At 44.7% G+C, this 17,275-nt stretch overlaps 1 protein-coding gene and 1 long non-coding RNA gene across 2 annotated transcripts in view; one reads left to right on the top strand and one right to left on the bottom strand.

The window, feature by feature from the left end:
- Positions 1-7,050, bottom strand: part of LOC120994875 (arylsulfatase H-like) — a 140,748-nt gene extending 133,698 nt beyond the window's left edge. The window contains exon 1 of the mRNA XM_040423746.1: positions 6,978-7,050. Within this exon, the coding sequence (XP_040279680.1) occupies positions 6,978-7,009 (32 nt within the window). The 5' untranslated portion in view covers positions 7,010-7,050. The remainder of the gene's footprint in view (positions 1-6,977) is intronic.
- LOC120994876 overlaps positions 1-17,275 on the top strand; it is a 48,040-nt gene that overhangs the window by 25,602 nt on the left and 5,163 nt on the right. The window lies entirely within an intron of this gene.

Raw genomic sequence — 17,275 nt, forward strand, 5'->3', positions numbered from 1 at the left:
CGGCCGGCGTAGCGAATAAGATACACGTACATTCGGCCGCGTAACCCTTTGCAAACCTCCTCTCAAGTGTGCCCGCTTCCGCCCGCCAATGAGTCGGAACCGAAGATTCCGCAGGCACATGTTTCACCTGTGCCACTACTCCAATGGGGACCCCGCAGACCGAGCACCACGAGAATTCCTGGGGGCAAGAGTGGACCGCGAAACAGGAGAGTGTCTTACATTGGGTCTCTAAAAATTTTTGTACCAAAAAATATTACATTTCACTCCCTACACTGTCTGTCCATTCCTATGCTCAGCTCTCCCTGACTACAAATGAGCCGAACATGCGCCATCGGGTGCTATATAGCACACAATGACGTGTTCCAGCCAGCAAATCACTGTAATGCCAGTAGCCAACATGGCTATTGGCATTACAGTGAGGGCAGTACTTACCTGCACGTTTATTGGCTGCATAGCAGCCAAGAAACGTGCGGGGAGGAGACTCGAGCATGGCGCTCGAGCACTTGCGGTACTCGGCCGAGTACTGCCATGTGCCGAGCATCGAGATGCTCGAGCCAAATAGGTGTTCGGCTGAGCATGTTTGATTAACACTAGTTATTGTTTATTGCAGGCAGCAGCATCGCTGCACTGTCTGTGCCATTCACAGCGCTCAGTGCTCTGATGATATTGGTACGCCTTAGACTTTCCAGGGAGTAAAATGACCTGAACAAGCGTCTGTGATGCTTTTACAGACACTATTGCGACTTCTGGTCATCAATATCAGATTGGCTCCAACACCGGCTCCCCCGCCGATCAGCTAGAGATGGCCTAGCGGTTTGCCCGATGGTCGTTTCACGACGAAATTTGCTTGTTCGCTGTTTGCCGAGCAGTCGAACATATGGCGATGTCCGTCGGCGCCATATTATTTGCATTGTGCAGAACTTTGAACAATGACACATCCATCAGGTGGGACAGGACAGCCAATTGAGATGTTTCAGCCCATGGCGACACCCCCTATCCTATAAATAAACCCGTTCTGGCCGCAATTTTACATTCTGTTTTTTGCCAGTGTAGGGAGAGGTTGCTGTGTGGAGCAGGGACAGACTGTTACAGAGTATAGAGACATCAAACGCTAGCTAATAGGCCCTCAAAAGTTCTTTTAGGGACTAGTATAGGTGTGCTATCGATAGGTGTGACATACATGTGTAATATACTTATAATATACTTATAATATACTTTCTAACATAGAAAGTATATTATAGTGCATTTGTATAGTGCAGCATTTGTGTGCAGTTGTGCTGAGATACCGCAGCTATACAGAGGGACAAACACTATTGGAACAACTAATTGCAACTGGTGTGCTACACCAGTTGCCCCCCAAAAAATATGATTGAGGCATGGGTGGGATATACCTATAATATAATTTCTATATAGTGCATTTGTATTGTGCAGCATTTGTGTGCAGTTCTGCTGAGATACCGCAGCTATACAGAGGGACAAACATCATTGGACCAACTAATTGCAACTGGTGGGATATAACAGTTGCCCCCAAAAAAATCTGACTGAGGCACGAGTGCGATATACCAATAATATAATTTCTAAATAGTGCATTTGTATTGTAACAGCATTTGTGTGCGGTTCTGCTGAGACACCGCAGCTATACAGAGGGACAAACGTTATTGGAAAAACAAATTTAAACTGGTGTGATATAAGAGTTGCCCTCAAAAAAATATGATTGAGGCAGAGGTGCGATATACCTAGAATATAATTTCTATATAGTGCATTTGTATTGTGCAGCATTTGTGTGCGGTTCTGCGGAGATAACGCAGCTATACAGAGGGACATACGTCATTGGAACAACTAATTGAAACTGGTGTGATATACCAGTTGCCGCCCAAAAAATTTGATTGAGGCACGGGTACGATATACTATAATATAATTTCTAAATAGTACATTTGTATTGTAACAGCATTTGTGTGCGGTTCTGCACCGCAGCTATACAGAGGGACAAATGTTTTTGGAAAAACTAATTGCAACTGGTGTGATATAACAGTTGCCCCCCAAAAAATCTGATTGAGGCAGGGGTGCGATATACCTATAATATAATTTCTATATAGTGCATTTGTATAGTGCAGCATTTGTGTGCAGTTGTGCTGAGATACTGCTATAGAGATAGACGAACGCCATTGGAACAACTAGATGCAACTGGTGTGATATCCCAGTTGCCCCCTAAAAAAATCTGATTGAGGCAGGGGTGTGATATATCTATAATATAATTTCTATATACTGCATTTGTATAGTGCAGCATTTGTGTCCGGTTCTGCTGAGATACCGCAGCTATACAGAGGGACAAACTTCATTGGAACAACTAATTGCAACTGGTGTGATATAACAATTTCTCCCAAAAAAATCTGATTGAGACAGGGGTGTGATATACTTATAATATAATTTCTATATAGTGCATTTGTATTGTGCAGCATTTGTGTGCGATTCTGCTGAGATACAGCAGCTATACAGAGGGACAAACGTCATTGGAACAACTAATTGCAACTGGTTTGATATAACAGTTGCTCCCAAAAAAATCTGATTGAGGCAGGGGTGCAATATTACCTATAATATAATTTCTATATTGTGCTTTTGTATTATGCAGTACTTGTGTACGGTTCTGCTGAGATACCGCAGCTTTACAGACAGACAAACGCCATTGGAACAACTAATTGCAACTGGTGTGATATACCAGTTGCCCCCAAAAAAATGGATTAAGTGGTTCTATATACCTGCTTCCACGAATACTGCTCTTCTCTAAGGACTTTGGCACAGGGTCATTTTGAAAATGACAGGCAGAGGAAGAGGCAGGCCGTTCCGCAGGCGTAGTAGGGGTTGGGCAGGTGCACCAGGCCGGAGCCTAAGTGGGAAGTTGGAGAAGGTGCATGCGATCACGTCAAAGGATGCACCAGAGATGGCTTAGTGGCTCATTCAGCCTTCCGCTTCTGCACCCTCCTCATCCTCTGTATCAGCACCCTCCTCACTCTCTGCTGTGTGCACCCCCAAAGACACCACCACCACCATAGCCCCTCCACTCGAGCCAGAGGAATTATTTTCCTATCAATTTCCAGACCTTACCGATGCGCAACCATTCTTGGCATCGGATGAGGAAGAGGAGGTAGCAACAGCCGCCAACCAGCGGTCTGATGACAGTACCCAGATCAGTCCAAGGAGGGTGGTCCTCGCTGTTCCTGCCTACTCCGAGATCTCTAATGTCAGTGGTGGTGAAGGTGACGATGATGACGTTTCGATGGACGTCACGTGGGTGCCCACAAGAGAGGAAGAGAATGGGAGTTCAGAGGGAAAGACGGAGCAGCAGATAGGGAGGAGAGGGAGGAGAAGCAGGCAGAACTCGCAGTGCACAGAAGGCAAAAAGCAGACTGCAAATGTATGTGGAGCGAGCCATCCATCATGCACAGTCACATCTTGCACTCCCAGAACGCCGGCACATAACTCTGCAGTGTGGCTTTTTTAACGTGTCCGCTGCTGACAATAGTGTTGCCATCTTCAGCCTGTGCTGTCAACGCATAAGTCGCGGTAAGCCCAGGGACGACTACCTTAAGAAGGCACCTGGCCTCCCATCAACGAACACAGTGGGAGCAACGCTGTCAGAATCCACAAAGCCACACTCTTGGTGATCCACGTCCTGTCTCTTCGCCTTCTCTTTCTCCTCTCTCTCCTCCCATTTGTCCTCCACTCCACCTTCCACTGTGCCGTCATTGCGTTCATCTGGCACAAGGCAGTCTTCCGTGGCCAAAATGTTCGAGCATAAAAAAATGATGACGCCGGATAATCCTCTTGCCCAATGACTGACTGCTGGCTTGTTGGAACTGCTAGCCTGCCAACTACAGCCATATAAATTGGTGGACTCGGAGGCCTTTAGAAAATTTGTGGCCATTGGCAAACCGCAATGGAAGGTCCCCAGAAGGAAATATTTCTCCCAGAAGGGCATCCCTGAACTATATGGCCACGTTCATTGGTAAGTTAATATATGTCTGGCACACCTGGTCTAGGAAACACGGCCAGGGAAGGTGCATAGCTTTTACTGCTCACTGGGTGAACCTTCTGACGATCGTCAAGCATGTATCCCGTGGCACCCGTGTGGATTTGGTGTTACCGCCACGGATTGCATGCAGTCTGCCTCTTCTTCTCCTCCTACTCCATCCTTCGTCTCCTCCTCGGCTGACTCCTCCTGTTCCACTGCTACCGCCTCTTCCGCTGCACCCCCTAAGCTCCCCAGAACCTATTCTACGTGCAAGGTGAGACGTTGCCATGCTGTGCTCCGGCTCTTGTGCCTGGAAGTCAAGAGCCACACCGGTCTTGCACTCCTTTCAGCTCTGCGGTCACAGGCCGATCAGTGGATAACCCCGTTCAATTTGACAGTTGGTAAAGTGGTGTGTGACAACAGTGCTAATCTGCTGAGTGCTCTGAAACAGGGCAAAATGACACACGTGCCATGCATGGCAAACGTCCTGAGTTGCCAAATACCCTGGGGTCCAGGAAGTCTTGTGGCAGGCCAGAAAAATCTCAAGCCATTTTAGAAGATCTTACACGGCCATAGCTCGCCTTGCTGACGTTCAGCGGCGACACCACTTCCTCGTCACACGTCTGATTTGTGACTGCCCAACGCGCTGGAACTCCACCTTGTATATGCTTGATAAGCTTCTCCAGCAGAGACGTACCTGTACGAAGTCTGCGGCAGGAGAGGTTCTGGCAGTGGCGTAACTAGAACTGATTGGGCCCCACACCAAATTATTGAATGGGCCCCCCCCCTCCCTCATGGGCAACTTCTTCACAACCCCCCCCCCTCCCCCTATGCAAGCCCCAGTCCTGCAGCTAGTCAAAATCACTCACTCAGACCAGGCCCTGCTGCGACTTCGTCCGTTTCCCACACATATACTGCATATCATGTCACTGTATATAATACTATTGTGAGGCCCTTTTACAATTTAGTCCTCATCTCAGGTGGGCCCCTTTTGAGTTCAGGCCCCGAGTTGCTGCGTCCTCTGCTTCCACTATAGGTACGCTCCTGCCTTTCACAATATTACAGATATACACACTATACAATGCCAATAAAAGGTCTGTTACCATAATTACAAGAAAAATGCAAAAAAAAGTACTCAAAACAAATATAATTAGGGAGAGTTTACATTTCTGTTTCATTTTCCGTTCTTCTGATGTGTCTTGTAAAAAAAAAAAAAAAAATGGATCCTATAAACAAATGGATCCTGCTGCATCCATTATGCACATTTGGCATCCGTTTGAGCCATTTCTGAGATCTGTTCTATCAGACGGAAAAAAGTACTGCGTACAGGAGTTTTCTGTCTAAAAAACGGATCTCAGGTAGATATGGCTCAAACGGATGCCAAATGTGCATAACGGATGCAACAGGATCCATTTGTTTACAGGATCCTTTTTTTCTGTTCTTCTGATGGATCAGAAGAACCGAAAATGAAATGGAGATGTGAACTCTTGCTTACTTGAATACACAGAATAAAATTGCATAACCAATTTCAAGCAAGTACAGGAATAGCATCCACTGGGCAGTGTATTTCCCCTATGCATCCTCAGTACGGGGCTGAATGTATAAATATACACAGACATTCATTATATAGTCTTTGGCCTGTTTCTCATTTCACATATGCATTTTATGCATTGAAATTTCCACCAAATGGCTCCACTGGTGAGATAACTAGGTTCTGTTACATTATATATATATATATATACACACACACACACCTTTCACATACATACACTTGCTTTTTATGCAGGACACACACACACACACACACACACACACACACACACCTTTCACATACATACACTTGCTTTTTATGCAGGACACACACACACACACACACACACACCTTTCACATACATACACTTGCTTTCTATGCAGGCTACACACACACACACACACACACACACACACACACACCTTTCACATACATACACTTGCTTTTTATGCAGGCTAGACACACACACACACACACACACACACACACACACCTTTCACATACATACACTTGCTTTTTATGCAGGACACACACACACACACACACCTTTCACATACATACACTTGCTTTTTATGCAGGACACACACACACACACACACACACCTTTCACATACATACACTTGCTTTTTATGCAGGACACACACACACACACACACACACCTTTCACATACATACACTTGCTTTTTATGCAGGACACACACACACACACACACACACACACACCTTTCACATACATACACTTGCTTTTTATGCAGGCTAGACACACACACACCTTTCACATACATACACTTGCTTTTTATGCAGGACACACACACACACACACACACACACACCTTTCACATACATACACTTGCTTTTTATGCAGGCTAGATGGATTTGTCAGGCTGTGGAGGATCCAGAAGAGTTTCTAACCCCCCGAGGGGTGTCTCCTTCTCAGAGAGCAGTGCAGCCCCCCTCACTCTGTCCCGACTAGACACTGACAGCAGAGCAAAGAGCACTACTGCCCTGCCGTAATATGACAGTAAGTCAAGAGAAGCAAACTGGGGAGGGAAGGGGCGGGAGTTCTTAAGGAAGCTCCAGGGAGATTTTTTTAAGGTAGCAGCATAAGCTGCTGCTGACAAGAGCTGCTGTTATCTTCAGTGCGGCCCTGCACTATACGCTGCCTGTGAGGCCAGAAGTATACATCATAGTACATGCAACCCTGCCCTGCGGACGCCCCTGCTACTGCTCCCGGGCCCCTTCTAAGCTCGGGGCCCCGAAGCAGCTGCTTCCCCTGCTTCCCTGATAGTTACGCCCCTGGGTTCTGGGGAGCTTGTTTTTTTTTCACTGCGCCAGTGGCTGCTCATGCGCGACGCATGCAGACTTCTGCGGCCATTTGATGAGATTACCAAACTAGTCAGTCGCAGCCAGGGCGCCATCAGTGATCTTACATAGTACCTTATGCCTTCTTTTTGGAGCATGCATTTCATTGTGTCATTAATCAACCGTCGAGGAGCAGGAGCAGGAAGATGAGGAAGTTGCAATGCTGAATGAATTCCCGGGGGGGCGGCTACTCCATCTGAGACAAGTCAGCAGGAGTCTGAAGATGAGTCAGAGGAGGATGGTGCCTGGGGGGAGGAGGAGCAAGAAAAGCAGGCTTTAAACTTTTCGGGGATCCCTGGTGTTGTCCGTGGATGGGGGGAGGAGACCAAGGACGACATTCTCCTGGGCGATGAGCAGGAGCCAGGCCGCTCCACGGCTTCCAATTTAGTGCAAATGGAGGCCTTCATGCTCCAGTATTTGAAGCGGGACCCCTGTATAAAAAGCCTAAAGGGCAAGGACTGGGTGGCAACATACTTAGACCCCCGGTACAAACACAAAATGGCGGACATGTTACCAGCATCACAGAGGGCTGTCAGAATGCAGCATTTCCAGCCTTTGCTGTGAGATATGCTGCATTCTGCTGTTGCGGGCGCTGGCAGAGGAATTTCCACCCACAGAGAAACAGTTGCGAGTACCAATCCTTCCGCGCCTGCAAGAAGAGGGCGGTTTGAAGATATGTTGGTCACTTCGGATATGAGATAATTCTTGCAGCCAACCCATTGAGAGCCGCCCTCCGGATCCAGCCTCAGGGAACGCATAGATCGACAGGTGTCCGACTACATCGGGTTAACGGCCAATGTGGACGCTCTGAGAAGCAAGGAACCCCTTGACTACTGGGTGTGCAGGCTTGACCTGTGGCCAGAGCTGGCACAATTTGCCATGGAACTCTTGGCTTGCCCCTCGTCGAGTGTCCTGTCCGAAAGGACGTTCAGCGCAGCAGGGGGTATCGTGACCGATAAGCGTGGACTACCTCGCATTTCTAAAAATGAATAAGGCATGGATCTCTGAGAAATTCAACACCTGTGACGACCACGTTTAATTGAATTTCCTCATGACAGCCCACAAATATCCACCACCACCCAGAACAAATAATGGTCCCTGTCTTAGGTAAATACAGAGGCATAGAAGGCCTTTTCTGTCCGATGAATGCCTAATGTTTGGGGTCTCGGAGGAATTCAACACCTGTGACGACCACGTGTTGTCGAATTTCAACTAGTATCATTTGTTATTTTTTCAAAAGGGGGGATTTCGTTAGCCATGTTTTTAATCCAATTTTATATTTTTTGTTCTTTTAAACATATGTATTTGACATCTATTTGTACTGGCCTGCAGTAAAATTGATATCCAATGACCGTCTAATATACCTCCAGCAACATAATTACTTGTTCTTTTCTGTCCGGTGAATACCTAATGTTTGGGGCCTGTATTACACTGGCCTGCAGTAAAATTGATATTGAATGGCCGTCTAATATACCTCCAGCCACATAATCACTTGATTATTTATGTACGGTGAATGCAGAATTTTTGGGGCCTGTAATCTAACTGTCCAACAGTAAAATCGTTATACGGTGACCGCCTAATTTATCTCCAGCCACATTATCAATTGTGCTTTTCTGTACGGTGAATTAATAATTTTTGGGGCCTGTAGTCCACAGGCCTGCTGTAAAATCGATATCCATTGACCTTCTAATAAACCTCTGTCCACATAATCACTTGATCATTTATGTACGTTGAATGCATAATTTTTGGGGCCTGTAATCTAACTGGCCAACAGTAAAATTGTTATACAGTGACAGTCTAATGTACCTCCAGCCACATTATCAATTGTTCTTTTCTGTACGGGGAATAAATAATTTTTGGGGCCTGTAATCCACTGGCCTGCAGTGAAATTGATATCTATTGACCGTCTAATATATCTCTGGCCACATAATCACTTGATATTTTATGTACAGTGAATGCATAATTTTTGGGGCCTGTAATCTAACTGGCCAACAGTAAAATTGTTATAAGGTGACCGCCTAATGTACCTCCATCCACATTATCAATTGTTCTTTTCTTTCTGGTAAATGCCTAATGTTTGGGGCCTGTACTCCACTGGCCCGCAGTAAAATTGATATTGAATGACCTTCTAATATAACTCCAGCCACATAATTACTTGTTATTTTCTGTCCAGTGAATGCCTAATGTTTGGGATCTCGAAGGAATTCAACACCTGTGATGACCACGTGTTATCGAATTTCAACTATTATCATTTGCTTTTTTTTCAAGAGGCGGGATTTCGTTAGCCATGTTTTTAATCCAATTTTATATTTTTTGTTATTTTAAACACATGTATTTGACATCTATTTGTACTGGCCTGCAGTAAAATTGATATCCAATATCCGTCTAATATACCTCCAGCAACATAATCACTTGTTCTTTTCTGTACGGTGAATGCCTAATGTTTGGGGCCTGTACTCCACTGGCCTGCAGTAAAATTGATATTGATTGACCGTCTAATATAACTCCATCCACATAATCACTTGATCATTTATGTACGATTAATGCATAATTTTTGGGGCCTGTAATCTAACTGGCCAACAGTAAAATTGTTATACGGTGACCGCCTAATGTACCTCCAGCCACATTATCATTTGTTCTTTTCTGTACGGTGAATTAATAATTTTTCGGGCCTGTAATCCACTGGCCTGCAGTAAAATATTCAATGACCGTCTAATATACCTCCTGTCACAACATAATTACTTGTTCTTTTCTGTCCGGTGAATGCCTAATGTTTGGGGCCTGTACTACACTGGCCTGCAGTAAAATTGATATCCAATGACCGTCTAATATACCTCCAGCCACATAATTACTTGCTCTTTTCTGTCCGGTGAATGCCTAATGTTTGGGGCCTGTATTCCAGTGGGACTACAAACACTGATTAGGGAGGTCAAACCGTGGTAAAGGTCTGCGCTCCAGATTACCAGAGGTAAGGCATGATTCAGGAGGTGGGTAATCTAAAATTTAACATTTATTGATAATGCAGATAAAATAATTCCAAGATAAAGAGTGCAATAACAGACCTTGGGATAGAACAGATGAATATACACTGGCGGACAGCCTAGGTGTCCATCCCAATTGAAAAATACATGTAAACACAAAAAATAGTGCACGGCGGCACCAGAAACCAGTTGTCCTACCGGTACCGTGAGACAGGAAACGGGACGTTCACCCTTGACAATGCTCCATAGCAGCTTCTCCATAAAGTTGAAAAAAATGAAAAAGACGATGTCAGGCAGTGATACACAAGAGTGTAGGGTCCCTGTATACGCCCTATGGCTGACTAGCGAGCATGACCCTAATTCTAAGATATGGGTAGCAGCCTCACCACAGGGCACTCGTCCTTACAAGGACGACCCCGTCCGGAACCTGTCCCTGAGGATAAGACTAGTAGTCCCTAAAAGGATCTAGAAAAAAAGCTGCAGAGATCCTCAGATCCTGGCCTACCTACGTCGGAGATTGCAGCTCTGCACTCTCTTTTCCAAGATGGCTGCTGAATGGATGGTTCGTCTGTGCAGGAGGGCTGTTTGTTTCCTGCCCCTCTGCTGGGTGTGCAGCGTCCCACTATGTGTGTGTGGGCACTGTTTAAAAGCACTTTTTGCTCTAAAAACTGTATTATGATGTGTTGTGTGACTTTGTACTAATGTATCTGCAAAATCCCTGTTACCAGGCAGATTAGGTGTAATTTATACATCCCACCACTAGATGGGGATGACACTTAGGTTCTATATATACCTAGTTCAGGCCTAGTGAGACAGGACAAGGACAGATCAGTGATTAGTCAGTCTGCTGAGAGTGAGAGAGTGCAGATCCAGCACTTCTGCTCTGATGAAAGTTTAGTCCAGAAAGGGACAAGAGAGAAGACTCATACATCCAAAGGATAAAAGCCACAAATCAGGCATCAAGGGTCTTTGGGATATTCAGGTGAAGGATACCATAGCCTCCGGCCACCTCATCAAATTACACTGATATAGAAAATATCCGGCTAAGCTCCAAGTCAAGCCTAAGAAAGCCTAGAAACAGTGGATTTGCAGACCAACTCTAAAACCAGCAAGAGACTGTATTTTGTACTGCTACCATCAAAGTCATCAACAGTAAAAGTTGTGAGTTGCATCTTACCACTGTCTACCTCATTATTACTACCTATGGTTGTACCACCATTAACGGTACTGGTGTCACGACAAAAACCATCAAGGGACTCAGCCGCAACAAGCACCCTAAGCACCCCTAACATCAAGGGCACCTCAACCACCATCTTGGCTGATGCTTCTCTACCACAGAGCGTGCCCCGGAGGATTTCGTGCTGTCCACCTCAACACTGTGCTGCCAGCCCAAGGAGGCTTTCTGCTAACCGTGAGTAAACTGATGAACTGTGTGTTATTATTTGGCCCCTCATCGGTCCACCGTGCACCTCACGTGTTGCCCCTGCGCTACTGGCTGGCTGCAGGTGGAACATTCTTTTCCCTCAGTACATGAGGCACAAATCCAAGATGGCTGTTTATTCTCTGTTAACCGACAGTGGCTGCAACTGATACAGATTCACACTCTTCGGCAGCAAATAAATACAATAAAGTCACTTTTAGGGGGGTTTACAGATGTTAAGGTCCTTAAGTAGTAAAAAGTAAATATCATGCTTGTAACACCATTTTCAACGTGCAGCCAGGGCGATCAGGTACCAGTGTTTAGGATGCCAAGTGGTATGTCGTGGCCCTCATAGTTTTCTGTCACGGTGCTTCTACCTGGATGCTGTCACTCCCGGGGTTAGGCTCTGTAGCAACAAAGAAGTTGTAGTAGGTAGAATAAGCAGAGCAATAGGGAAATGTATTAGAGTGGTCTGGGGACTACATGGTGGTGTACACCAACAATAAAGTATTGGGTTACAAGTAGGCGCCACTCCCAAAATAGGAATAGGTTGTGTCAAAGTAGGTCAATCCAAAGAAATGAAAACAATGATAGAAATGATAGCACAAGATGAAAATAAATAAACACTTATTGTTGATAAATGGAAAAAGGAAAAAGGGACTATTTATTGTAGAGACCCTGGATAATATATAAAATATAAAAACTGGATCACTTAAAAACAAATGAGAATAAAATTGATTATCTACTCATAGGGGAGGAAGTCTGCAGGATAAAACTTGCAGACACCTGCAGACAAACCTCCCCGGCCGAGTTCACTCCAAGTGTATCAGGAATGATGGCAGAAAATGTCACAGCTTCTGATCGAATTCCTTTATTTGATGTACCAACGGCTCTCAACGCGTTTCGGGGGTATAAGTATACAGACCCCCTTCTTCAGGAGTGATATAATTAAAACATATACACTCACCTAAAGAATTATTAGGAACACCTGTTCTATTTCTCATGAATGCAATTATCTAGTCAACCAATCACATGGCAGTTGCTTCAATGCATTTAGGGGTGTGGTCCTGGTCAAGACAATCTCCTGAACTCCAAACTGAATGTCAGAATGGGAAAGAAAGGTGATTTAAGCAATTTTGAGCGTGGCATGGTTGTTGGTGCCAGACGGGCCGGTCTGAGTATTTCACAATCTGCTCAGTTACTGGGATTTTCACGCACAACCATTTCTAGGGTTTACAAAGAATGGTGTGAAAAGGGAAAAACATCCGGTATGCGGCAGTCCTGTGGGCAAAAATGCCTTGTGGATGCTAGAGGTCAGAGGAGAATGGGCCGACTGATTCAAGCTGAGGTATGCAGCAAAGCATTTGTGAAGCCACAACACGCACAACCTTAAGGCGGATGGGCTACAACAGCAGAAGACCCCACCGGGTACCACTCATCTCCACTACAAATAGGAAAAAGAGGCTACAATTTGCACGAGCTCACCAAAATTGGACTGTTGAAGACTGGAAAAATGTTGCCTGGTCTGATGAATCTCGATTTCTGTTGAGACATTCAAATGGTAGAGTCTGAATTTGGCATAAACAGAATGAGAACATGTATCCATCCTCTGATGGCTACTTCCAGCAGGATAATGCACCATGTCACAAAGCTCGAATCATTTCAAATTGGTTTCTTGAACATGACAATGAGTTCCCTGTACTAAAATGGCCCCCACAGTGATCAGCTCTCCGCTTAATAGAGCATCTTTGGGATGTGGTGGAACGGGAGCTTCGTGCCCTGGATGTGCATCCCTCAAATCTCCATCAACTGCAAGATGCTATCCTATCAATATGGGCCAACATTTCTAAAGAATGCTATCAGCACCTTGTTGAATCAATGCCACGTAGAATTAAGGCAGTTCTGAAGGCAAAAGGGGGTCCAACACCATATTAGTATGGTGTTCCTAATAATTCTTTAGGTGAGTGTATATAGAAAATACATACATACATTAAAATGCTCGTCTCCAAGGGCTTATATGTGTCTCTAGGACGCTCAAACCCGCGTGAGCGCTCCACAGGTACCGAAAGTTGTGTCAAGAGGCACGGCACTTGTGGATTACAGTCGTGCATTCCAGGGTTGAACGCATGTCTATGCACTTCTGGGAGGAAAGTGCTACAGAAAAGGACCGCACACTGATTATTAATGTACCAACGAATATAAAAAACTTGATAGTGAAAAGATAAGTTTCTATTCATAGAGTAAAAACAACAAGGATAAAGTTAAAAATTACATACTCGCGGGTAGCCATGCGTTCCACAGTGGAACGCATTGTGATCTGCGCTCCACAGTGCAATGCATTGTGATCTGCGCACCACAGTGGAACGCACAAAGCCAGATCTAAGGGTTGTGGCAGTCACTTGATGCCTACATACTATAACTAGAGATGAGCAAATCGAAGTTGACGAAGTTGAATTCGATCCGAATTTTGGGGAAAAAAATTTTCACCGAATCTGAATTTCCTCACGCTTCGTGGTAATGAATCGCATTTTTTCCTAAAATGGCTGCTGCACATGTTAGGACATGGAGCAAAGAACTCTGGGAACGATGGATCACCCACAATGCCATGCGTGCAGCCAATCAGCAGCAAGTCAGCCACTGTGATGTCACAGCCCTATAAGTAGCCTCAGCCATCTTGGATTCTGACATTTTCCAGTGTGCTTAGTGCAGGGAGAGATGTCAGCAGGCACTAGGGACAGTGGTAGAAAAGACTATATTGTGCTAAAAAAAACTATTTACAATTGCAGGGATAGATTATTCAAGGTGTAGGGAAAGGATAAGGAGGCATCATCTACACTATAAAAGGAGAACAGGGTGGAATAGGAGAGTGTACATCCTGGGTAATAGAAGTGATTCTATTACACCTTGCTGCACTGACTGGGGATCCAAATTGCAGTTATACTGCTGCTTTTAGGTTGTTTGCACTATATGATACATCAGTAATTCCAGCAAACCTTGCTTGTGATTGGGGTACAAGTTCTGTGTTGTTCTGTATTCTTACATGTTCACACAGTGTGCAGTCTGACATTCAGCATAAACAATTCCTGCCTTCCAAATAAGAGGACTGTTCTTTGTAGTCTAACTTGTTTATTGGTCAACAGTTTGTACTCTGCGCGGTGCGCGTGAGTGAGAGATTGTACGTTTTATTAGTAAAACTACAAGAATACAAATAACATGTATAGGGCCTCATGCACATGGCTGTTGCCAGGCACTATGGAGTGCTTCCGTGGTGTTTCTGTCCGTGCCTCTGCACCGCAAAAAAAAAATAGAACATGTTCTAGTTTTTTGCGGTGTGGACGGATCACGGACCCATTCAAGTTGAATGGGTCTCGATCCGTCCCGACAGCCGCAATTTGTGGTCCCCAATTCACGGAACCACCTCACAACTGCAGCATGCATGAGGCCTAAAGCATAGGATAGCATGTACTGTACATTAACAGTCATCAGTGAAGGCACATGGTAAAATGGCTGCCTATACATAGGATTGCATACCTATTTAACAATCATAACAACTCCATGAGTAACAATACAACTAACTGAACAGCTCTGCATAACATAATGTCCCTGAAACAGAGCTAGATCTCTCACCAGATATGCTTTTTCAAGGATGGTGGAGTTTGAGAAGAAGACATGCATAGGGCAGCTCTGATAATGTGTCCTGGAGACTTCTCTTTCCCAGGATGCCTTGCACTCCCACAATGCAGTGCATCACCCACAATGCCATAGTCTTTGTAACAGGCAAACAAAGTGTAATACAAATTAATACCACTAGATTGTGCTATAACCACACTAAACACTTCTGAATACTCTGTGGCAGAAAGTGAACTATAATGATTTTCTAACCCTGCTGGGCAGAACATGTGTACAGCCATTTACAGGGTGTATTAATAGGAAAGATATCTATGTCCTATTAGCTGTTCTGCGTTGATATTACATTGTTTAACTTTTTTGGGTGGCTGTATTAATAGGGAAAAAAAGGAAAAAATATATGTCATAATTGCTGTTCAGCGGTGAAGTCATATTGTACTGCAGCCATTTATGGGGTGTATTAATATAAAAAGATACGTACGTCGTTGATTTTGCATTATAATTTTTTTATTTTTGGAGGGTGTATTAATAGGGAAAAAAAGGGAAATATATGTCATATTTGCTGTTCAGCGGAGAAGCTACATTGTACTACAGCCATTTACGGGGTGTATTAATAGGATAGATACGTATGTCCTTTTAGCCGTCCTGCATTGATTTTACATTGTTTTACTTTTTTTGGGGGGGTATATTAATAGAAAAAAAAAGGAAAAAATATATGTCATAAATCATAATTGCTGTTCAGCGGTGAAATTACATTGTACTACAGCCATTTACGTGGTGTATAAAAAGGAAATACACGTACGTCCCATTAGCCGTTCTGCAGTGAATTGTGATTTATTATATTTCTTTTTTTGGGGTGTAGTTATAGGAAAAAGAATACATCTTAATTGCCATTCTGCGGTGAAGTTACATTGTACTACAGCCATTTACAGGGTGTATTGATGGGAAATAAACCTACTTCCTATTATCTGTTCTGCGGTAAATAGTGATTGTTATTTTTTTTTTGGGGGGGGGTTATTAATCAGTCTCTGAAAGACCCCAGAGAGTGGGGAGATCATATTGTTTTGTTACCCGATTTGGATTGAACACAAAATGTGGGACTTTATGTTATGCAATATGTGTGGGCTGAAGAAAGCTTAAAGCTAAAGTTTGGACATGTTTACTTTTGTTTGCTAAAATAAACTCTGCCTGTGGTGAAGACAAAACTGACACATGTGTATGTGTGCACAGTGATGGAGTTAAAACCCCCACAATTGGTGGAGGATGCGTGCATAACGCTCCTAGAAATCTCAGCCACCGGCAGTTGTAGGAGGTGAATGTCCTGGGTAAAAACTGCAGCGAAATTACAGTCTGAACGTCCAGCTATGGAGGATCTAGTAAAGAAATTGGTGCAGGCTAACTTGCTGCAGGAACAGGCTACTGCGCAACAGCAGAAAGCCCATATGGAGGCTATGCAAGCCCAGCAAGAGACAAATCAGCTCCTGATACCACAGATGTCTGTATTGACTGAGGCCGTCAAATCTCAGGAGGGGGTGAGCCTTCCCAGTCAAAACGGCAGTGTTAAAGCACAGAAAAATGTAAGGGAAACTTTGCAAAAAATGACACCTGAGGACGACGTTGAGGCGTACCTGTCCGTATTTGAAAGAGTGGCAGAAAGGGAGAGTCTCCCACCCGAGCAGTGGGCAGAAGTGTTGGCGCCTTATTTAACAGGAGAACCTCAGAAAGCCTATTAAGATTTAACCTTGCAAGATGCTAAAGAATACAGCAAGCTAAAAGCAGAAATTCTTGCTCGGCAGGGGGTGACTGATGCAGTCTGCGTGCAGTGTGTTCACTTATTGTTGGAGGACTCCCTGGAAAATAAGGGGGGGTTGAGACGGCCATGTCGCGGCTCGAAGAACGGAACTGGGTTCCCCAAGAAAGGACTACAACCCACTCCCAACTGGAAAACCCAGGTCAAGGAAAAATTGGAGATGTGAACCCGGTCCAGACCGGCCCCATTATCTGTTGGAGATGTCATGCTCCTGGACATATAGCAGCGCACTGCCCTTTGTCTACTGAGGCCATGGAGTGAAGTGTCGGCCAACCATATTCTCTTTTTGCCCATCCGGTGTGCAGTGCATTTACCCAAACCCAGGAAGGACCCCAGATGTGCCAAGTGACCGTGAACAGTGTTATAGTGACTGCCCTCCTGGACTCCGGCAGTTTGGTCACTTTGATGACGTCCATGGTGCTTCACGTATTAAACCCTGAAAAGCATGTGGGAGTGTTGTCCATAAACACTATGTGTGGTACTGTACAGCATGAGGTGAGAGTTGTGAAAGACTTACTGCACCCGATGATGCTGG

This window comes from Bufo bufo, chromosome 3 (assembly GCF_905171765.1).
Source record: "Bufo bufo chromosome 3, aBufBuf1.1, whole genome shotgun sequence".
In the NCBI taxonomy this organism is placed as follows: domain Eukaryota; kingdom Metazoa; phylum Chordata; class Amphibia; order Anura; family Bufonidae; genus Bufo; species Bufo bufo.